We start from the raw sequence: 22,898 nt of genomic DNA on the forward strand, positions 1-22,898 counted from the left end.
TTATGTATTTAAGCCGTTTATAGGCAAAATTTTAAACTTACTTGACGCACATTTTCTCTTGCTTAAAAAAATAAATAAAAAAATCAAAAGAAGGAAACTAATATTGTGGGCGTGATAATGATAAGACACTTATTTGACACGTCCCTTTCGGCCTTTTGGGCATTTTCGACTTCATCTTGCATAGATGGTGCAAAACCGCAAGTGGGATCTCCAGCAGAGTCACGAAATAAAAAGAATCGGCCACTAGAACATCATCAAATTAATGGAGCCACAAAATTTGAACACTGAAACTGAATTTCATTAGTTCAATTGAAACAAAAAACAACATCAGATGGTCAGCAAAAGAACATTACAGAATAATCAAACAATAAAAATATTTTCCAACCGGAAACACGCATCCATTTGGAAAATTATACAAAATAGCATCAGTTTTTGATAACAACAATAACATGAAGTTCAGCATCTAAGGAAAAAAAAAAAAAAAAACACTTAAGACCAAAATCATAAATTTACATGAATTGCTCGTTGGAAAAATAGCATGGAGATATATCCAACACTCCTAGTTCACAAACGACTATGTTACATTACATAGGGGGAGAGACAGAGCTGCCAACAGCCTCATCATCATCGAAGCTCCAGAGATCATCCACGAGGTTTTCCTGGGCAGCAATGGTCACCGGTGGTGCCACTGATTGGCCATCATAGTACGGAATCTGATAGAACTTCATGAAGTTCTCATAAGCCATTAGATCATCAGAGAGCTTCTGAATCTCATTCTTTTCCTGCTCACCCACTGTTGCTATTTCTTTCTTTTCCACTTCTTCTTTCACCTTCACTTCCTGAACAATCGGATTAACACAGAGCAACCCATTTGATGAATAAGCCCCCTCTGACATAGACCCAGACCCAGACCCAGAATTCTGTTCTGTAACAATTGGGTCAGTGTTCACTAACCCAATAGACTGAAACCCATCACAATCAAAGCCTCCAAGCTCGTTCAGATCATAATCAAACCCAAAAAGATCCGAACCTTTTGAGAACCCATTGTTCAAATTCGGGTTCTGGGTTTGATACAGAGGAAAACTGGGGTCATTTCGCAGAGAGGGTGCGTTAGTGTGGTTCTGGGTATAGCTGCCTTGTTTTTCGTCTTCATTAGGGAAATTGACTTTGGCTTTCTTTCCACGAATCTTGCGAGCCTCTCGGTCGTAGGCTCGAGCTGCTTCTTCGGCGGTGTTGAATGTGCCGAGCCAGACTCTAACGCCTTTCCTCGGGTCGCGTATCTCAGCGGCCCATTTCCCCCATGGACGTTGCCGAATCCCTCTGTAAAGGTTCTTCCTTTGCCTCTTCACAGGCTTCTCTGTTTCTTGCACACCACCTGTTTGTATAAATGTCACGCTCAGAACCTAAACTTAAAAAAAAAAAGATTAAAAGACAGTTAAATGAATGACTGATAAGGGTGCGTTTACCTGTAGGGGTTTTGACACTGTGCGGTCGTTTGAGGGGGGCCGAGTCAGCTTCACTGAGTCGACACATATGTGACTCGAAGGAATTCGGCTTAGCGTTGGGCCAGAGATCAGAGGTGGTGACGTGGCCGCCATTTTGGCGACGAGGGATGAGATTAGCTAGGATAGCACCTCCACACATTCTTGAGGCTAACTAGTATGTATTTTTGAAAATATGTCACTACGATTTTCGAAGGGTTTTAGGAATGAGAGAGAGAGAGAGAGAGAGAGATGGTTGTTGTAACTTGTAAAATGAAAGATGATGTCAATTGAGAGAAGAGAGGGAGGGTTATGTAGTGCCAGAGGTGGGTCATGCACGGGTGCTTAACAGTAGTTGTACAGTTACGAGAGATTTTGGAACTTTCGGGGAGATTCACCTGCCTTGTATGAATACTAATCTTCTTTTACCATCTATTCTTCTTGCGTGGCTGCAAAGCATTATTAAGTAACATGGTAGCATGTTACTTAAAATAGTATAATGGGTAAATACGGGTAACCAATATTAAATTTATGATAAAAAAAAAACCCAACGATTTGCCGGATTAGCCTATTTATTTTTCTCAAAGATAGATTCCTAATGATTTGCCGCATTAGCTTATATATTTTTCTCAAAGATAGATTTTAGCTACAGTTGCTCCTATTTTTAGAATAATAAATAAATAAGAAAAAGTTGACGAATTTTAAACATATTAGTTTATGATATATATTTTTTAAAATTTTATGGAAAAAGAAAAAATAATTAATTTTAAAAATAATTTTTCATATTTTCCATAAAAATTGTGTCAAAATTTTCTTAAAATACTTTATTAACAATTGCCCTAAAAGTATTGTTAACATAATTATAAAAAAAATGGTAAAAAAATGATATTTAAATGAAATATGATTTAGAACGAGGAATTCGACGTGAGTGGAAATAAAGAGTCGTTAACTAGAAAAGGAAATTTAGGTTTTTATTCTAAAATAGGAAGTAAATTTATTTGAATTTATTGTAACCTTATGCTATAAATAATTTTGTAACTAAATTTTATCCTTATTTATATTATTTAGTGTTGTAATTTATATCATTTTAATAAGTTGTATGTAAAAATAAAAACCGGGAAGTTGAATAAATTTTAAAAATAAAATAGTAAAATAAATAAAATAATTTTTTAAAATATAATTAGAACTTTTTTGTCATCCCTCTAATGACGTATTGTCTAATGACGTATTACCAAATGCTCAAAGTACATTCACTAGCCGACATTTTAATTAGATATATTAGGCCATGGCATATTGGTAATTTTGGCAGAGCCGCCAAGTCGCAGCTACAGCTGTGAAAGGTTCACTCAAAAGAACCAAGCCAATTCGGATCTTTATTCCATTTATTATTTGATTCTAGATTTTTTTTTTTTAAGGGATATAGTCATATAGAACTGTGCTAGTCAAACATTTACTGAAGGCAGCTTGCAACTTCAAAAGTCTTTAGACATTACAGGTGTAATAAGCAGTACATTTTGAATAAGAGAAATCTAGTTTGGTTGACTTGGAAAGCGATTCTTCAACGCGCAGTTCTGAGTTGTTAACACTTCTTAGACTTCTAGCATTTATTTAAACTTTGCTAATTGGGCCCAAACATTCTTTGCTACACAGGGATGATCTGAAAGACTAGAGCTCATCACTACACAAAAATGGGCTTAAAAGTACCACTCTAATACACCAAGTGGGCTTCCCGAAGATTAACTACCTAACGCAATGAGCTTAAGAGCCCATATTTTTCTCTTCTCGCGGATTGTGTTTGAAGCCCTTGGCACCTCATCAAAGCTCAAGGCCCTTGTCTACACAAAACTATACAATAGGAGGCAACACTCTCACTTATTCAATGGGCCAGTTGGTGTGTATATATATATTACCAAAAAATTACTTTATCTATTTTATATTATCACTTCAGCAATACATCATATAATTAGTGTTTGTTTAGATAGGAAATATCCTAAGTTTGCGTTTGCGTTTGCGTTTTGAGTTTTCACGTTTCCTTTTTTTTTTCTTTTTTTCTTTTTTTTAGCTGTGATATTTGACTTTTCGACCCGTGCACTGTTTATGCACTATTCACGGGACCCACAATCACTTTATTTAGAAAAAAAAAATTAAAAATGAGTCTCACGGTACTATTCACATATTTAAAAATTATTTTGCTACTGTGTTTTTAGTTTTTAGTTTTCAACAAAATAAGTTGTATCTAAACGAACCCTTAATACTTTATATTTGGCTATGCTATTGGAACTAAAAGACCTTTTTTTTTTTTTTTTTTGGGAGAAATGAACCAAAACACTTAAAGATGGATTACTTTAGCAAAATACTAGAAGAGGAATTAAAACCCACTGTGGAATGGATCAAACACAATCACATGATCTTTGCTCCACTTAAGTTTGTCTTTAAACTTATGAATTATGGGGGATGAACATGAGCTCGGGCTAAGAAGCAAAGACTTAATAGATCATTTCTTAAAATATGGGCCTGGCCCAAGGATGTGGATATGATTGAAGAGGTCTGGGGAATAAAGGATAACTCCCTGAGGTAGATCCCCTGGAGGTCTACGTTGATTACCATTACCAAAGTACACTATAGAGGTAATAAGTAGAACCTTTCCTATAGCAAATACGCAAGGAACCACGGGTGACCAGTTCCCTTCTAGTTCGAGATGCCACCGTCCATCAAACTCACCTCGAGAAACGCCATGAAGGGATAAGGACTGCTGGGCCAACCACCTCTGCATTAATGAGATGTTTACACCTAATCTCTTCAACATTAAATGTTGATTGATTGACTTGAGTAGTGGAAACACCCACAAAAATCCTATTTTATGATAAAAGAATGGCAGAGCAGAGGGGTGATGTGACAAATATACCCCAAATCCAGCTGGGGAGAGAGGGAAGGGGAAGAAGTCTATAAAAGGAGGGGAGGTGTAACAGGAGGGGGGATTCAGAAAAATTGAGAAAAAAGACTTAGAGAAGAACAAGAGAGAGTAAGTTGCAATAGTAGAATAGGTCTAAGAGTTTTTAGCTTTCAATCCTATTCCTTGTATCTCAGGAAAGCTGTTCTTATATTAATAAAAGCTTTTTTGTTTCTTATTATATAACAATATGTTGTTTAGATCTCCCATTGTGGAATTTTCGCCCTTTACTTTTATAAATTAATTGTATAAGTCTTCTTTGTTATCACTATCTTCACAATGGGGAATGGTACATGATTTGGAAGATCCCTGCAAAACAGGAAAATTGTGATTAGAGACATTTCTGGAAATAATTAAAAAAACAAAACAAAAACAATTTAGAAGCAGGCGATCTCAGTTGCCTTGAATGGAATGTTGCGGTTGAATGTGACGGACTCGAACAGATTGGTGTTTCTCAATTCTCACCTATGCTACGAAAGTAGAAGGTTGATCGATTTTATTTAAATAAAACCTCGTTATTCTGTTCTATCAAATCTTCAAAAGGATTGCATTATTCACTTTTTTTATTCCGCTCGAAGGACTGCATTGTAGTTTAAAAATGAAGAACTGATCCGTCAACATTTTGATGGATGCTCGGATTTGCAGTTATGTCTCGTTCAATTACGCATGCCATCTGGCTTAGTACTGGTGTCACTCGGATCATGAATAGATTCTTTCCTATCGTGTAACCAATTAACTTTTTATTTCAACTTCTCTTATTTATTTTTTTTGTTAACAAAAATTGACCCATCGCTTAAAAAAGGCAAGGGTGGTCAATCTTAATCTAAGAAAATATCATATTCATGTCATAACCGATGGCCACAAATTTGTAGACGTGATTTAATCTGGGAGTATTGGTCAATCTCAACTAGAAATTTTAGAAAATGGTTAGACTATGCAACCACTACTTATTAATGTTTAGAACTTTTTTTTTTTTTGAGAAGAAATATAGAACCACTTTATTGATCAATGAAAAATTAAGAAGTTACATTAACATAAACTAAGTAGGAAATGTCCGGTGGAACAGATTCCATCCAAACCGATAATGGGGAAGAATTTCTTGCTCTCCGAGCTAAAGCATGAGCTGCACCATTGCTCTGCCGTCTAACATGAGAGAAAGTGCAGGTTTGAAACAAACCCATTAAAGACTTGCAGTCTTTTACAATATGTCCAATGCTGGACCGGACTGAAACATCACCCACTAAGGCTTTGACAACGAGTTCCGAATCTCCTTCAAAAATGGCCTGTCTCAAGCCTAGCTCCTCCATAAAAATCATTGCTCTTCGTGCAGCCAATGCCTCAAGAACTTCCACTGTTGAAGGCATTTCAATTTTTTTTGCTAGTGAGCCCATTACCTGGCCCAACTCGTTTCTTATCACAACTCCAATCCCAACCTTTTCCTCTTCCACAAAATATGCTCCGTCGTAGTTCGCCTTGTAAACGCCCTGTTCAGGTGGTGTCCAGCGCTGAGGTTGTATTTTTTTCCTCCCTGGTTTCGCTTCAGTTCTTCCTTGAAATTCTGCTAGTAAAGCTGCTGCTGCTTCATAAAGCTTCTCAGGTGGCAAGCTTGGCTCGTTAAAATGGCATTTGTTTCTTCTGCCCCAGATGAACCACGCTAATACTGTGACTAGCTCAACATTCTCCTCTTGCTGCCTTACGAAGAACATCAAGTCTGCAAATGATCTGAACGGAAGGTGTTGGTCCCTTAATTTCTTAAAACCGAGATCCCAGCACTGTCTTACGTTATCACACTCCCAAATAGCATGAATGACCGTTTCATTTGCTCTCCCACAGCTACTACACAGAGGTGAGTCAACAACTTTCCACCGATATAAATTTGCTAAGGTTGGGAGGGACTCCGTGCAAGCTCTCCAGCTGAAATGCTTCACTTTATTCGGAACTTAAGGGCTATATCGAGACCCTTTTTTTTTTTTTTGAGAGTTTTAACCTATGGTGTCCACTCTTAATATTAACTCTGGTGTCCACTCTTAATATTAACTCTTTATCTTCAGACCAAGACACTAATCAGTTTTTGGTGTAGGCGAGAATTGTATCTCAGATCTCTTATATAACCATCAGAGACTTTACCAGTTGAGCTAACTGGAACCCACATATCGAGACCATGAACATTGTACATTATCTCATGGATAAGCAAGAGTACAATGCCTTAACAAAACCCTCCTACCCTAGACTTGGCAAATGGATCAGGTCGATTGAGTTCAAGTTAGATATGTGTCATCTTGACTTATCAAAAGATATGTGTCATCTTAAAATGGTTGCAAACCCTATGATTCTTACTCAGTCATTTGAGAGTCAAGTTAACTTAATATGACTTGAATTTTCTTTTTTCATATGAAATACATAAATAAACAAGAAATGAAACTTGATCTTATTGTCTTTGTCTTTCTTTCAATTCAAATAAGAAAACAATAACAAACAAAAGTACTTCCCTTTGAAAAGAAAGGTGTTAAGACATATGTGAATCATGTTAGGAACATATGTCAATGTAGAATTGACTAATCCTTTGACAAAATGCACTTTACTTGTAATTTGGTAGATCTAGGATGTGTTTAATACTTCAAGGAACAAGATTTCAAGTCTAAGTGTTAAAGCCATGCAAATTTGTCCAAGAATCAAGTGAAGAAGTGCTGGATTTTAAAACTCGATAACTAGCTCGACAGATAGAATCTATCGAGCTTTAAAAGGCTGTGTAAGCCTAATGCTCGATAGCTGCTTGATAGATAAGCTATATATTGAGATTTACAAAAATCAGATTTTTAGTTCTGGTTTCACTCCATTCCGTGTATATTTGTTTAGGCTTTCTTTTTTTACAACTCTAAACATATATAAAGATTATTTTAAAGGTTGTCATAGCTTATGCAAGTGAGTGAAACTGAATGCAAAAGTTTTTCATAAGCATATTGTGATCGAAGACATATGCCTTAGTTCATCTTTCTTTTTAAGAAGCTGCTGCATTTGTATACCTTAGGGTTTTGTAACCAAGGAGCTTCGTGATCTTCATCATGTTGATGAACTAAAGAACTTTACAGTCAACATCCTTCTCAAGTTGGTGGTTAGTCACGTACTTGGATTCGTGCATCGATTAGTTAATCACGTACTGGGAGTCGTGCATTGAAAGAAGAGATTGTCACTATAGAACAAGTCTAATTGGGTATTGGGGTAAGGGTTCAATTGTAGGTTGGTATAAGGTACTTGGATTGCTTTACTTGTAATCGCTTGTTGTGATAATAGTGGATTCTCGAGAGTGGTGACCTTAAAATCACCTGGTGAGGTTTTTATCTTAGAGGTTTTCCCTATTCGTAGACAAATCACCGTGTCAACTTTATTTTCCGCTACATATTAACTTAGTTGGTGAGTTTGTACTACCACACGTATTGCATGTCAATTAAATTAATTAATTAACTTGGCTAATTAATTGGTTAATTTATCACAAGGGGTCAATACATTCTTGGCCTATTAAGTGGTATCAGAGTGGACACACTCTGATTAGGGTTAATCATTGCTATGTGATCCATTGACCCTTGTTGTCATGGCTGTAACCGGCATGAAAAGATTTTTGTTTTCAAATACATCTTGTTTTTCTAATCTCTACTTGTTTGAGTATATCAGAAAATGCAAGTCTAAAAGTTATTTGAATTCTATCATGATGATCATTGGAAAAGATCTTAGCTTGACAAAGAAGAAACTAGACTGTCTTAGAATGAAATTGTGCAGATGAGTTCGTCTGAGAAGAGTGAATGTTAAAAGCTTTGTTTATAAATGGAAGATGAAAGAAAACACCATTCCTACTGATTTGTCATCTAAGCACGAGGTGTGCTTCATGATGAAGTCTGCATTTAAGGTTATGGACACGTGTTTGTGGTACATTGACAGCGGCTGCTCAAGACACATGACTGGAGACCGATCTCTCTTTAAGGTTTTCGAGTCTAAGAAAGGTGGTAATGTCACTTTTGGTGATGGGAGCAAATCACAGATTAAAGGAAAGGAACCATCTCACTATTTGGACAGCCAAACATTGCTTGAAGGTCTGAGAGTGAACCTGTTAAACATAAGTTAGATATGTGATCAAGACTTTATGGTGCTATTCTCAAAGGGAAAATGACTTGTGTTGGATGAGTTTGGAAAAAAACTCATAAGTGGTGTTCGCACTCTAGACAATTGTTATGGTTTAGTCCCTGATGCTGATATTGTGTGCAATAGCATTCGTTTGCCAAACGAAGATCTATGGCATCAAAGGATGGGACATGCTAGTTACAAACATCTTTCAATTGTATCTAAGCATGAATCAGTTTTAGGGATGCCTAAGCTCAATTGAGTGAACAATGTAATGTGTGGACCATGTCAGCTTGGGAAACAGACGAAAGCTAAACATCCGGGCACTCAGACATCTGCTACATCTAGACCATTGTAGCTACTGCATTTGGATCTCATAGGTCCAACCAGAACCGAGTCTCTTGGTGGAAAGAGATACATCATGGTTGTGGTAGATGACTTCACTAGGTACATTTGGGTCATCCTTTTATGATCTAAGTCTGATGCTCTTGAGCACATTGAAGCCTTGTGCACAAGATTGCAGAATGAGAAAAGCTTAAAGATTGATCGAATTTGAAGTGATCACGGTAAATAATTCGAGAACTCTTACATGGAGTCCTTTTGCACTAGATCAGGTATATCTCAGGAATTCTTTGCTCTTATTACTCCTCAGTAGAATGGTGTAGTAGAAAGAAAGAATAGGGTTATTCAGGAGATGACTAGAGCCATGTTGCATAACAAGGATGTGGCTAGAAACTTGTAGGGAGAAGCCGTCAACACTGCGTGTCATACTATTAACAGGGTGTATTTTAGACCCGATCCTAAAAAGATTCCTTATGAGTTGTGGAAGGGAAGGAAGCCAAATGTTAAGTATTTCTGAATCTTTGGAAGTACTTGTTTCATTCTCAAGGATAGAGAGAATGTGGGAAAATTTGACTCTCGAAGCGATGAAGGAATATTTCTAGGATATTCCTCTACAAGCAAGGCTCATCGGGTATACAACAAGAGAACCAAGAAGGTAATGGAAACTGTAAATGTTGTCATCAATGAAGTTTCAAAGTCCGGTTCTAAGAAAATTAGTGAGGAAATTCCCAAAGAAATTCTTCCTCCTGAGCCCAAGGATGTTCAAGAAATTATTGATCAAGAGCCCGCATCTCTAAGTACTCTCAGCACTCCAAGTGTTGTAGAAGGTTCAACTAACATACCTACTTCACTTGATTCTGAATCCCATGAAGGAAAAGGACCTTCCTTTAGGATTAAATTGAATCATTCTCCTGAAGTTATTGTGGGAAATATGAATGAATATACACTAAAGAAGCGTACAGTTTATAAATGTGTTGTTAACTTTGTGTCATATTCTTGTTATTTGTCGCAGGTTGAACCCAGCAAGGTTGAAGAAGCTCTTCAAGACAAAAGTTGGTTTAAGGCTATGCATGATGAACTGCTTCAATTTCAAAGGAATGATGTCTGGACTCTAGTACCTAGACCGGAAGGTGAGCACATCATCAGTACAAAGTGGATATTTTGCAATAAGACTGATTGGGGGGGGGGGGGTAATGTGATCTACAACAAGGCTTGTCTCGTAGCTCAAGGATACTCTCAAATGGAAGAAGTAGACTATGATGAAACATTTGCTCTAGTAGCCCGTATGGAGTCCATTAGGATTCTCCTAGTCCTGGTATGTCACTTGAAGTTCAAGCTTTACCAAATGGATGTAAAGACTGCTTTCTTGAATGAGTTCCTTAAAAAAGATGTCTATGTGGCTTAACCAAAAGGGTTCATTGATCCACACTTTCTAGATCATGTGTTATACCTCAAGAAGACACTCTATGGTTTAAAGAAAGCCCTCAGAACTTGGTATGGTCGGCTCATACAATACTTGATGTCACATGGGTTCATAAGAGGAAAAACTGATCAAACTCTTTTCATCAAAAGGGAAGACGACGAGTTGATAGTTTCTTAAGTCTATGTTGATGATATTATCTTTGGGTCGACTAAGGATGAACTGGCTCATAGTTTTTCCAAACTTATGCAAGCCGAGTTCGAGATGAGCATGATTGGAGGGTTGAATCACTTTCTTGGGTTGCAGATCTGTTAGCAAGAGTTAGGTATATTTCTATCTCAATCTAAATTTGCTAGAAATCTTGTGAAAAATTTTGGTTTGGAATCTGCTAGTTCTGTTAGAACTCCTATGAGCCCAAATGTTAAACTTATAGTTGATTTGTTGTGTAAAATTGTTGATTCATCTCTATATAGAAGCATGATAGGTAGTCTTCTTTACCTTACTGCTAGTAGACCTGACATTAGTTATAGTGTGGGAGTGTGTGCTAGACATCAGGCTAATTCCAAAGAGTCTCATATGATTGCTTTGAAAAGAATCATAAAATATGTCAAAACCACTATCGACTTTGGTGTATGGTACAACAAGGACACAAATGATGTCTTAGCTGGGTATTCTGACGTAGACTGGGTTGGGAATGCTGATGATAGAAAGAGTACATGGGGGGGTTGTTTCTATGTGGGTAATAATCTTGTCTCTTGGATGAGCAAAAAACATAATTCTATCTCTTTATCCACTGCAACAACTGAATACATCGCTACTGGTAGCTGCTGCACTTAACTTCTATGGATGCAAAAACTCCTCCTTGATTATGGTATTTGTCAAGAACATCTTACTATCTATTGTGACAATACTAATGCCATAAACATCTCTAAGAATCCTGTTCAACATTCTCAAACTAAACACATAAAGATTCGACATCACTTAATTCGAGAGCTTGTCAAAGATGGTACTCTCACTCTTGAGTTCATTCATACTGATGATCAGAAGGCTGATCTGTTCACCAAACTTCTTAATAGCAAACGGTTTGAATTCCTTCGCCAAAACATTGGTGTTATCTCCATGGATTGATCTCCTCTTCTCCTCCTCCTTCCTCATGCATTTGCATCTAGTTTTATACTTTGCTTTGTTTAACATGTTTTGGTTTTTTATTTTTAGTTTTGCTTTATTTTGTTTTTCATAAAAATAAAAAATTTTGAAAAATCAGAAAAATACAAAAACAATGTGTGTTTTATGTACATTGGTACTTGTATACCTTGGATGACCATTGAAACGAAATTTTCTAACTTTGTATATTTTGTAGCTTAGATGAGTATCTTTATGCACAATTAAGCAAGCGAGCTTTGTGGCTTGTGTTTATTATGAGTAAAATTAAGTAATCTCTTGTACTTAACACTCGTATCATTCTTTTTAACAGGAAGGACTAGAAAATCCTAAGAGAAATGCATAAATAACCATCTCACCACTGTTGTCTGCCAATCATAAAATGACATCTGTATGCTTCGGCATATCAAAAGTGCAATGTCAAAAACTTAACATAATTGGGTATTTCTTTTCTCTCTCTTATATGCCCATGCATGGTTTGCTTAAAAATATATATATATATATATATATATATATGTGTGTGTGTGTGTGCAAAGAAAATCAAAATCAAAAGCAAAAAGAATCAAAATGCTTTTAAATATGGTTGCAAGCGTTTCTAGGAGATATGAGAGTTATAGGATGTACCTCGAAGGTGATAGTCCCCATTAAGCAATTATGATTGTGTATGAGTTAAATTGATTTTCTCATATCTCAAATCGTCATAACATGTAGACATTTATACAATCTTGCGATGTTTTTCACATACAACACGCAAAATTCTTTGCTACTTTTGATACTTGTGCAGGTATAATGTGATTTGGCCATCACAAGGAATATATGTGTTAATGTATGCTCACTAAACTGTCATAATTTGTTTTTGAAATATAAAATTGGTTAGACTTGTTTAGTGTGTGTGTGCTTTGGATCTATATGCTTGACATTTTTCTTGTTGAGAGATGATTTTGAGAGTTTAAAATGTTGGCTGGATCTATGGTTGAGTAGCATGCTTAATTACATTCATATCTGTGTTTTTCTCTTCCTTGAAAAACTATTTTTGAGCAATCTCGACAGCTGCTGGACACCTCTCGACAGCTAGGCTATCTATCGAGCCTCTTGAGCTTCCTTTCTCAATAGCTATTATCGCAATTTTGATCCATTGAGGTTTTTAAGAATTCGTCTCGATAGCTTCTCGATAGATTCTCGATCCATCGAGAAAGTTTTTGTATGCTTAATAGATTCTCGATCCATCGAGGTCACTTTGTTGTGGACACCTCTCGATAGCTCCTCGATAGCTCCATTTGGCGAGATTTAATCTCGACACCTTTCGATCGATCGAGTATCGTGCCTTCTATATATAAGCTTCAGCGCACGATTTTATCTCATTTCTCTCCGATCTCTCTCGACAGAATCTGTCCCTTCACCTCCCCAAACTTATCTCTCTCTCTTTCTCTCTCTCTCTAAACCTCAAACCCAGAAGTTTTTTCGGCCTTGTTTGATCTTTCTTTCTCTGGTATGTTCTCTCTTCTCTCATTTGTTCATGCATTTCATCTCTTTTGACCTAACTTTTTGGTATTTTTGAAAAATTTGGGGCTTTTCAAAATTGATGAGTTTTTCGCAAAATTTTTGGGTTGGTTTTTGTTTAAATGATTTTAAATCATTATGCATTGCATCACATTTTCATTTTAACAATGATTCATGCATTTTAGATGTGTGCTTAATATCTTGAAATGATGTGTGCTGGTAGGATTGGATTGGGCTGAGCCCATGATGTTTTTACTTTTGCATGTCACATGTTCATGCATTTTTCATGCACACATACCAATTTTTTCTTTCTTATTGATATTAACTATGTTTGGTACTTTTATGTGTGTTTCCCTCTCTCTCTTTCTTTCGGCAAGTTTGCTCTATGGCACCAAAGAGCAAGTCCACTTCATCCCGGAACCCTCTTTGTTCCAGGCATCTACTTTTGACTTTACCCCCTCTCATGTCAGGTTCCATGATGATAAAGCCCGTAAGGACATTTTGGAGAACTTTTCATGACACGGCATTCATTCGGAATGCCAAGTTGTCCTATTGGATTTTTTCGATACTGACCTTCCCACTGTCATCTACAGTAGGGGTTGGGAGTCACTGTGTGGCATCCTGGTCACTTGTCCCTCTGTGATCATATAGGATTTTTACTCCAATATGTATGGATTTGATTATTCTGTACCTCATTTTATTACTCGTATTTGAGGTACGCGCATTGTAGTCACTCCGGATCTTATATCCGAGGTGCTACACGTACCGAGTAGAGTTTGCTGACTACCCTGACTGTGATCATCTTTAGATTGTGTCCAAAGACAAACTCTCGTCTCTTTTCTGTGAGACACCTTCATCTTGGGGTGACCGTCAAAACACCCTTTGCTCGGGCTTTGCAAAAGGTCCGAGGTTCCTTAATATGGTGATGACATTTGTTCTTTTTCCCTTGTCTCACTATAACTCTATTAATGAGCCTCGTGCTCGATATTTGTTATCCCTACTTGAGGGACTTACTATTGATTTTCCCTATCACTCCATACTTTCCCTTATAGATATCTATAGGGATATGACAACCCGTGATAAGCTCATTTTCCCTTCGGCTATCATGAGGATTCTTCATCATGCGTCTGTCTCCTATCCTGAGTCTCTTCACTTTTCAGTGATGTGTGCCATAGACGCTGCTACCGTTAGATGGACGAGGCCTAGCTTCAACGGAAGCGGCCATGGATCGAGATAGCGACTCCTCTAGCTTCTTCCGCTCTATCCACCTCCACTCCTTCTTCTTTTGTGGGTGGAGTGACTTTCGAGGCCATTATGGCACAGCTTGTGTGCAGGGGTGCTTGCCTTGACACTCTCAATGATGATTTGTGTCAGGTGAATACCTGTGTTGGTTGTATTGCACGACAACAGGCTGTTATGGGTGGTTTCATTGCTTCTTCTTCTCCATCTCCACCAGCTTCAGAGGATGAAAGTGATGATGGCTCCGGTAGTGATAATGTTGATGAGGACGATGATGCTAACTCTTTCGGTGACGACGAAATGACTGCTTGAGTTACTTGTCCTTTGTCATTCGTGACAAAAAGGGGGAATAGTTTTGGATATGAGAGTAGTTCTGTTTTTAGGGGGAGAGTTAGTATAGGAGATAGATATTTTTGTTAGGGGGAGTGTTTTTTTTCTTTTTATGAGAGATGTAGTGAGGACTTATTGTATCTTTTCTTTACTTTTCAGATACATTGTGATAGCAAACCTTGTACTTATGTTGTTATATATATTGAGGTTGTTATTACCTTCTTTCACTTATCTTTTCATGTGTTGTTTTTTTTCTCTCTTTATGCACATGCCTCTCATTAATTGTATGCAATCTTTTATATTTCTGTTTCACACTAAGATGTCGTGATGAGTTTTGTTTAAATTGTTTCAGAAATATAGGTTGTCAAAGTCTTTCTTACCATGAACTCTCTTTTTGCATAGTTTTTCAAGAGTTTGTGTTAGGATAGATTTTATTGTATTCAACAAGTGAGTATGAGTTGAGTGATTTATGACTTCTCTCATATGTTCATTTATTTGTTGTGGTTTTGTCACGGATTGCCAAAGGGGGAGATTGTTAGGACATATGTGAATCATGTTAGGAACATATGTCAATGTAGAATTAGCTAATCCTTTGACAAAACGCACTTTACTTGTGATTGGGTAAATTTAGGATATATTTAATACTTCAAGGAACAAGTTTTCAAGTCCAAGTGTTAAAACCATGCAAATCTATCCAAAATCAAGTGAAGAAGTGCTGGATTTTAAAGCTAGACAGCTAGTTTGACAGATAGAATCTATCGAGATTTAAAAGGCTGTGTAAGCCCGATGCTCGATAGCTGCTCGATAGATAAGCTATCCATCGAGATTTACAAAAATCAGATTTTCAGTTCTGGTTTCACTCCAATTCGTGTATATTTGTTTAGGTTTTCTTTTCTCATAACCCTAAATATATATAAGGATTATTTTAAGGGCCGTCATAGCTGATGTAAGTGAGTGAAATTGAATGCAAAAATTTTTCACAAGCATATTGTGACCAAAGACATATGCCCTAGTTCATCTTTCTTTTCAAGAAGCTGTTGCGTCTGTACACCGTAGGATTTTGTAATCAAGGAGCTTCGTGATCTTCATTGTGTTGATGAATTGAAAAATTTTGCAGTCAACATCCTTCTCAAGTTAGTGGTTAGTCACGTACTTGCATCCATGAATTGATTGGTTAGTCACATACGGGGAGCGGTGCATTGAAAAGAGAGATTGTCACTACAGAATAAGTCCAATTGGGTATTGGGGTAAGGGTTCAATTGTAGGTTGATATAAGATATCGGGATTCCTTTACTTGTAACCGCTTGTTATGATAATAGTGAATTCTCGAGAGTAATGACCTTAAAATCACTCAGTGGGGTTTTTGCCTTAGAGGTTTTCCTCATTTATAAATAAATCACTGTGTTAACTTTATTTTTCGCTGCGTATTAATTTAGTTGGTAATTTGTTTGTGTTACCATGCGTATTGCATGTTAATTGAATTAATTAATTAACTTAGCTAATTAATGGGTTAATTTATCACAAGGGGTTAATACATTCTTGACCTATCAAAAGGAGAAAGAAAAAAAGAAAAAAGCACTCAAAAAAGAAAAGTTAAATAATACATAAAATTTTAAGTTAGCACAATTCACAATTTACTAATTTTATCATTCCACGTCTATAAACTGTCCCCCTTAAACCTTAAACGCTTAATTTTTTTTGTCACTACACAATAATTTACCAATGGCCTCCCAAAATAAACCTACATGGATTTCCACTTTTCTTCCCTTAAAAAGTTAAAGCATCCAATACTTATAATTTTTTTTTCTCTTTCCTAAAAAAAACATAAATTCTTCAATATTTTCTCTACCTTCTGTGAAATTAATTAATTAAATTGCATTCTAAAATTAGAAAATTTTGCTGTGTGCTAAGACTACTACTGCTTTCGCATACCATGCACATTGGACTCGAGAGCCCGAATGTGGTAAGCATTAATTCACGATCATTTTGTGCTATCAAAGACTATTATTCATTTGCTATCGTGCATCCAAGTAACCCCTCAAATAATATATATTTTATTTCACGCGAGGTTCTTAACATAATCGAACAACCTCCTTATAAAAGGCCATGCATATTGTAGCCTCTTCATCACTGCACTAATATCCTTCATTCTCTTTTGTGCATACACAACACAGAAATGGCTTCTACACGTTTCTTGTTTGCAACCTCTATGCTTCTTTTGTCACTTCTAGTTATTGCCTCTGCAAACGATTATGGATCTACTCCAAAACCAGACTATAATACACCAAAACCCGAATATTAACCTATTCCCACTAAATTAAACCAGACTATAACATACCAACATCCGAATATAAACCCACTCTCACTAAACCAGACTATAAGAAAACCAAACCCGAAGGAAATTATAAGTCTTATCTCCCCAAAATACCATATTATCAGACACCAAAGCAAGAAGGAAAGGATGAGATACTCCCAACAATCATTGGTATTCAAGGGCTTGTTTTATGTAAAGCAGGCTCCAAGTACTTCGCGCTTAAAGGTAATCTTACTTCTAATTCTCTTTGTGAAATTTACAGTAATTGCTTCTTTATTTGCCTATACGAAGCCTCGTTTTCTTGTCTTTGATAGAGATAAATAGTTAAAATATGTTAAACTAATGATTATATGATAAATGATCACTTATCACTTATCTTAGAAACTTAAACTACTAAAAAAAATGACAAATACATTAATTTATCATTTTTTCCTAGTCTATCATAATATGGGTTGTATAAGACCACTTAAATTAAAAAAAAGTGTATTTCTCATATTAGGACAATCTTATTTAATTAATTTAATTTATTCACTGATCTTTTTTGGTAAATGCAGGAGCTGTGGCAAGAATAACATGTGTAGCTGTTGATGATAAGGGGTACGAGACAGCTCCTTTCTCAATATTGAGTAATGGATGTGATGCAAATGGCTACTTCTTCGCAACATTGTCTCCTTATTCAAGCCTCCTGAATAATAAGAAGATTAAGGAATGCAAGGCATTCTTAGATTATTCTCCTCTGGATACCTGTAAAGTTCCTACCGATGTTAATCATGGTATTAGTGGTGGTCTCCTTTCTTCTTACCGCGTCCTCAACGAAAAGAATATAAAATTATACTCCGTTGGGCATTTCTTCTACACCTCAGAGACTCAGTCGGTCCCTAATGGTTACTAGAGTACTATATGCCTATTTTAATTTTGTTTTGGAGAAGCTGTGGAAATGTATTCTATAGTTTGGTATTTATTTTATTAGTGGTAGAAGGTTATATAGCCTCTGCCATTTGAGCTTTGTAATAAGTTGAGGGCATGTTTCTATGCTCTTGTTTTAACCATGTGACTTTCCTTATTCTTCGATTCCCTTTAATTTTTGTAATTGAGTTGTGCGCATCATATACACGCACACATCACACAAATATTAAGTGTAGAAACTCAGGTCGCAAGTAGTTTGAACTTCTATCATGTAATTTGTTATTTTGAAAGGATTAAAAAAGAAGAAGTCTTGCTATGGCATATCACAATTTATTTATTTATTTATTTTTGGATAATTCAATAGTTATAATGGGTAAGGGGAATTGAACACTGGATTTCTCTATTGGAAACACTAGGTGCCAATTGAGCTACAAAACTCCTGGCACATCACAACTTATTTTCAAATTAAAAAGAAAAGAATCAACTTAGATTTATGTGAAACAATTTAATTCCATTAACTTATTGGACTAAAAATAAATTAATTGAACAAAAGGACATCTGTATCTAGAAAAAAAAAGGTTCTAAAATATTGTACATGAAAGAAACTTTTTTGATCCCTTAAATATTATTAGGCAGAAAATTAATTAACAATATCCAATTGACCAATTATGTATTCAATATATTCATATAATAATCACCACATATTAGCCTATTATTGTATGAAAGGTAATAACAATAAAGTAAACAACACTGCATATGTTGACGAAGTGGAAAACTGATAGAGACCTCTAAAGAAAAAACCACTACAAGGGTTCCTTAACACTGAGAATGAATTCACAAATAGAATTGAAGTTTTACAATTTGTGACATACCCATGACTCTAGACTCTACCCAATAGATAATTTACTGACATGACCAAACAATCAGCTTCAGGTTGCTTGAACTCTTTTATTTTTGAATACATTCCATAAATTGTGTTTATGATTCCAAGGATCACCTTGAAGGTTATGGATACTATAGTTCCACATTGGATTGATTTGTTTAGTGGTTTCAAGTTTTGATCACAAGTATAGGAACACACTGATAAGAATAAGCACTTTTGTACTAAGTTCACCAGGAAGGATAATAGGATTCTCCGAATAGCCAATGTTTTTGTCTCTCTTAGCCTCTCAAAATCATGTTTATGAAGCTTTTTATAGTGGGCTTATATAGGAATAAAAATAAATCATTAAAAAACATATTAGAATTAGTTTGGCGTAAAATAGGGTCCTCGAATCTCGATCAATTGAGGGCAATTGAAATTAGTGCTTCTCAAATTTGTTTCAACTTCAACTAGCCATAACATGTTTCAAATCAAAATTAAGTCATATACGTGTCCATATTGAAGCCCCGAACATCTATGTTTGCATCATTTCTATATAATTGGCTAATACTTTGACAAAATGCACTTTACTTGTAATTGAGTAAATCTAAGTTGAGTTTAATGTATCAAGTAGTATGTTGTTCAAACATATCAAGTGGTATCATTAAAGACATGAAGGTTGATCCAAGAAACAAGTGAGGAAAAGCTATTTCATTAAATCTCGACACAAGCTCGATAGAAGCTGCTATTGAAGATTAATGGAGAAGCTCGACACAAGCTCGATCTATCAAGATCTACAATTTCAGAAATCTTAGATCTAAAATTCAGCCCATGATGACTTGAATGATTACGGTTTCTCTTCTTACAACCTAGTCATATATAGGGCTTATTTTAAAAGTCATTACACACAAAAATAGAGACCTAGAACTCATATACTCTGTGAGAAGCTACTGCATTTGTGCGTATTAGGGTTTTGTAACCAAGTGCTTCCTGATCTTCATCGTTTATGAACTAAATAACTTAGCAGCCAACAACAATCAATCAAGTTGCTGGAGTTAGTCACGTACTAGGATCCGTGTAAAGGAGTTAGTTATAGATTGGAGATTTGTGCAACAATGGAAAGACATCTGCTACAAGATCAAGTCCAATTAGGTATTGAAGCAAAGGTTCAACTGTAGGTTGATATTTGGGGATAGGCCAAGGTAGTGGTAAGATTCCTTATACTTGTAATTGTTCGATTATTGATTAGTGAATTTTTGGGAGTGATGAATTAAATTCACTTGGTGGGGTTTTTCCCTTGAGAGAGGTTTTCCCTATTTATCAACAAATCACCGTGTCAATTTAATTTCCGTTGCATTTAGTTTATTTAGTGATTTGTTGGTGCCTCCATGATTTGCATGTAATTTGACCTAATTAATCAACTTAGGTAATTGAACTAATTAACCGGGGTCAATCTATCTTAACCCAACAATCTACTTTCGAATGAAACAAGTGTCACTCAAAAATCTATTTTGGTGCAGAAATATATGGGCAAAAGAATATCATATCCCAACAAACATGGTCGATTTCCCTTTCATTATGCTATAACATCTACAGGGCTTACATCACAAACAAAAAAGAAACATCAACAAGATTTAGAATTTTTATTTAAAGTTTCTATCACTTTCCCTTATTTTCTCATTAACTAAACAAAAAATTATAAATGCTAAAAAAAGAGAGAGAGAAAAAAAGCAACTGGGTTTGATGTCAAATTTGGAATCCCAAACTTGAGTGTCAAAAATGGTGAATTTAATCTCACACTTCCCCTTTACGTGTGAGACAAACTTCAGGGCAGACAAGAGTCGTTGCTAAGCTAATTGGCTCAGTTGAGAGAAAATAATGAAATTGATAATTCAATCTAACATTTCTCCTTCATGTATGAGCAGCCTAATTGACCTTATGAATTGAGGCCCGACATATGAGAATATTTTAAATGGAAGGTTGCTAAGCTAATGAGCTCATTTGAAAGTGAATTTTATCATTTAATTTAATATAGAGAAATGCTATGTCAACAATATTTTCACAATAAATCTTAAGTGGCAGGTTGTTACTGGCTATTATTGGAGAGCAAAAAAGTAATTTCAGTGGTGAATTCAAATTAAAACTAATAACAACTTACCACCTAAAATTTGTTGTGAAAATGTTGTGAACGCAACATTTCTTTTTAATCTAATATTTCCCCTTCATGTGTGGGCCTCAACATCCCTTATTAAGTGGGGCAACATACATGTTGAAATTTTTTAAATGGAAGGTAAGGTGGAAACATGGTTTAAATTCAAAATTTTCTACTCTCATGTCAAAATGAATTATTGATTGTTACAAAAGCTTAAACTTTCTGATGGGACTGACAAACTCACCTTCCTTGGATGACCTCATCAAATATACTCGTCCACCTTGGCATGACACGGACGAACATAGGCAAGTCATTGATAAGAGCATTCAATGCCTCGAACAGTTACCAATTAGTTGGCAGACCGTTGAAGCCTCATAAAAACCCATATTCATCCCTTGAGACACCAAATGTAGAAAAAGAAGACCTTCTCTCCCCAGTTATAGGCATCCAAGGGCTTGTTTATTGCAAATCCGGGCCTAAACTCATCCCTCTTGAAGGTAATTCCTACACCTAATATCATTCTTCAGAATAGTCATACTCTATATATTCCTTGAAAAGGTTTTCAAGAAAAGAAAAATTAATTTAACTAGTTAAGCATTTCCTGTGTTAAATATTAGCATTGATACACCATGTTGAATATGCTAGTATAGATGCGGAAGCGAAAGCATAAAGTATAAAACACAATAACATACGAAAGTTACGTGGTTCAGCCTAACGGCCTACATCCACGGAGGAAACCCTAAAGGACTACATCAATAATATATTATAGTGTAGTACAAATCCTGTGTTACAATGAATCATAACATGTGTATATATAGTAGACTAAACCCTAGACTAATAGACTTCTAGTACAAGTAGGAGACTTGACTTGCACACAAAGTAGAATTAGGCTTGGACCTATGCTAATGGGCTAATATATCTCTAACATCCTGTATAGAAAAATATAGCAACTTTTCCCATAAAGAAGGCACAAATGCCTTATGGCCTTCTAGAGTCTTTGGACTGCTTTTCTGATTATAGGAAGAACTGCACTCAAAATACATAGAAACAATGACCATTACTTAGTGTTCTTATTTTAGTTACATATATTATGTCTCAATATTTATTGTCTTCTTAATTTTGTCACTCATATATTTTTCTAGGTGCCGTGGCAAGGATAACATGTCTGGCAGTCGATATGCATGGGTTCGAGGCAGTTCCTTTCTCCTTCTTGAGTGAAGCATGTGATCCAAAAGGATACTTCTTCGCAACTTTGTCTCCTTCAGAGGTCGAAGATAATAGGAAGCTTAAGGAGTGCAGGGCTTTCCTTGAGCTCTCTCCATCAGAGACTTGTAATGTTCCAACAGATGTAAACAAAGGGATTAGTGGTGCTCTCCTTGGTTCTTACCGCCTCCTCAGTGACAAGAAGATGAAATTGTACACTGTGGGGCCTTTCTTTTTCACTCCGGAGCCAAAATCAATATCTAATGGTTACTAAAATAGTACTAAATTATTATAAGTAACCAAGTTTTGCCTTTTCTTGTCTATTGTTGACTTTATTGATTGTTAAGGAAAGGTCTGTTTCACTTGCTTCTGGATATGTAGAAGCAATAATTTCTCTGTCCTTCCCTAAGCCCAAGCTATTATCCAGATACAATGCTATGTAATTGAAGAATGAAAGGAGAGGATGGCATTTGTTAAGTATAAATATTATAAGATCGCCCCACAAGAAGTAGTTTAATCATAAAAACCTCCAAAACATGAGGTAAGAATTGGAAGATGTACTTTTTTTTTGATGAATGGAAGATGTACTTTTAATTAGCTTAAGCATGTCAATTTTCATTGCATGTGAGAGGGTCAGCAATAAGAAATAATGGAAAATAAATTAATTTGACCTTTACTCCCTTTGGGGATACAATCTCTACCTAACCTTTGAACATTATCAATTGATTACAAGGAAATCATTTGAAAATAATGTAATATGTGGTTAGAATTTTTTTCTACCACTTTTTACAAACAGCTCATCATTTATACGTCTTAAATGACCTAAAAATGAAGCAAATATAAGTAAATTTATCATTTATATTAGAAAAAAAAAATACAAGACTTTAATGACATTAAAAAAAAAAAGTAATTTTATCAAAAACTA

The 22,898-nt window shown here is 35.7% G+C and overlaps 4 protein-coding genes across 4 annotated transcripts; 2 read left to right on the top strand and 2 right to left on the bottom strand.

Annotated features, from left to right (window-relative positions):
• Positions 1–276: 276 nt before the first annotated feature.
• Positions 277–1,780, bottom strand: LOC126709136 (ethylene-responsive transcription factor ERF071). Its single transcript, XM_050409243.1, has 2 exons — positions 1,467–1,780; positions 277–1,375 (listed from the first exon to the last, which is right to left on the bottom strand). Exons 1-2 carry the CDS (start codon positions 1,642–1,644, stop codon positions 585–587), a joined length of 969 nt encoding a protein of 322 aa, XP_050265200.1. The 5' UTR covers positions 1,645–1,780; the 3' UTR covers positions 277–584.
• Positions 1,781–5,447: 3,667 nt separating this feature from the next.
• LOC126708161 (uncharacterized) lies at positions 5,448–6,137 on the bottom strand. The gene has a single exon (XM_050407969.1). It carries the CDS (start codon positions 6,135–6,137, stop codon positions 5,448–5,450), a length of 690 nt encoding a protein of 229 aa, XP_050263926.1.
• A 10,715-nt stretch (positions 6,138–16,852) lies between these two features.
• Positions 16,853–17,913, top strand: LOC126708162 (protein SEED AND ROOT HAIR PROTECTIVE PROTEIN-like; the record flags this gene model as incomplete). The annotated part of the gene is made up of 2 exons (XM_050407970.1): positions 16,853–17,075; positions 17,405–17,913. Coding segments are annotated over 2 exons (561 nt in total), but the record flags the coding sequence as incomplete, so codon positions are not given.
• Positions 17,914–21,056: 3,143 nt separating this feature from the next.
• LOC126708163 (protein SEED AND ROOT HAIR PROTECTIVE PROTEIN-like) lies at positions 21,057–22,649 on the top strand. The gene is made up of 2 exons (XM_050407971.1): positions 21,057–21,267; positions 21,913–22,649. The coding sequence occupies exons 1-2, from the start codon at positions 21,057–21,059 to the stop codon at positions 22,245–22,247; spliced, it is 546 nt and encodes a 181-aa protein (XP_050263928.1). The 3' UTR covers positions 22,248–22,649.
• Positions 22,650–22,898: the final 249 nt, after the last annotated feature.

The sequence above is a fragment of the Quercus robur genome, chromosome 12 (assembly GCF_932294415.1).
Source record: "Quercus robur chromosome 12, dhQueRobu3.1, whole genome shotgun sequence".
NCBI lineage: Eukaryota > Viridiplantae > Streptophyta > Magnoliopsida > Fagales > Fagaceae > Quercus > Quercus robur.

Coding starts and splice junctions, on each gene's coding strand:
- LOC126709136 (XM_050409243.1), bottom strand. CDS start 1,644: ATGTGTGGAGGTGCTATCCTAGCTAATCTCATCCCTCGTCGCCAAAAT. Junction 1,376..1,466: donor CAGTGTCAAAACCCCTACAG/GTAAACGCACCC, acceptor TTATACAAACAG/GTGGTGTGCAAGAAACAGAG.
- LOC126708161 (XM_050407969.1), bottom strand. CDS start 6,137: ATGTTCTTCGTAAGGCAGCAAGAGGAGAATGTTGAGCTAGTCACAGTA.
- LOC126708163 (XM_050407971.1), top strand. CDS start 21,057: ATGACACGGACGAACATAGGCAAGTCATTGATAAGAGCATTCAATGCC. Junction 21,268..21,912: donor TAAACTCATCCCTCTTGAAG/GTAATTCCTACA, acceptor ATATTTTTCTAG/GTGCCGTGGCAAGGATAACA.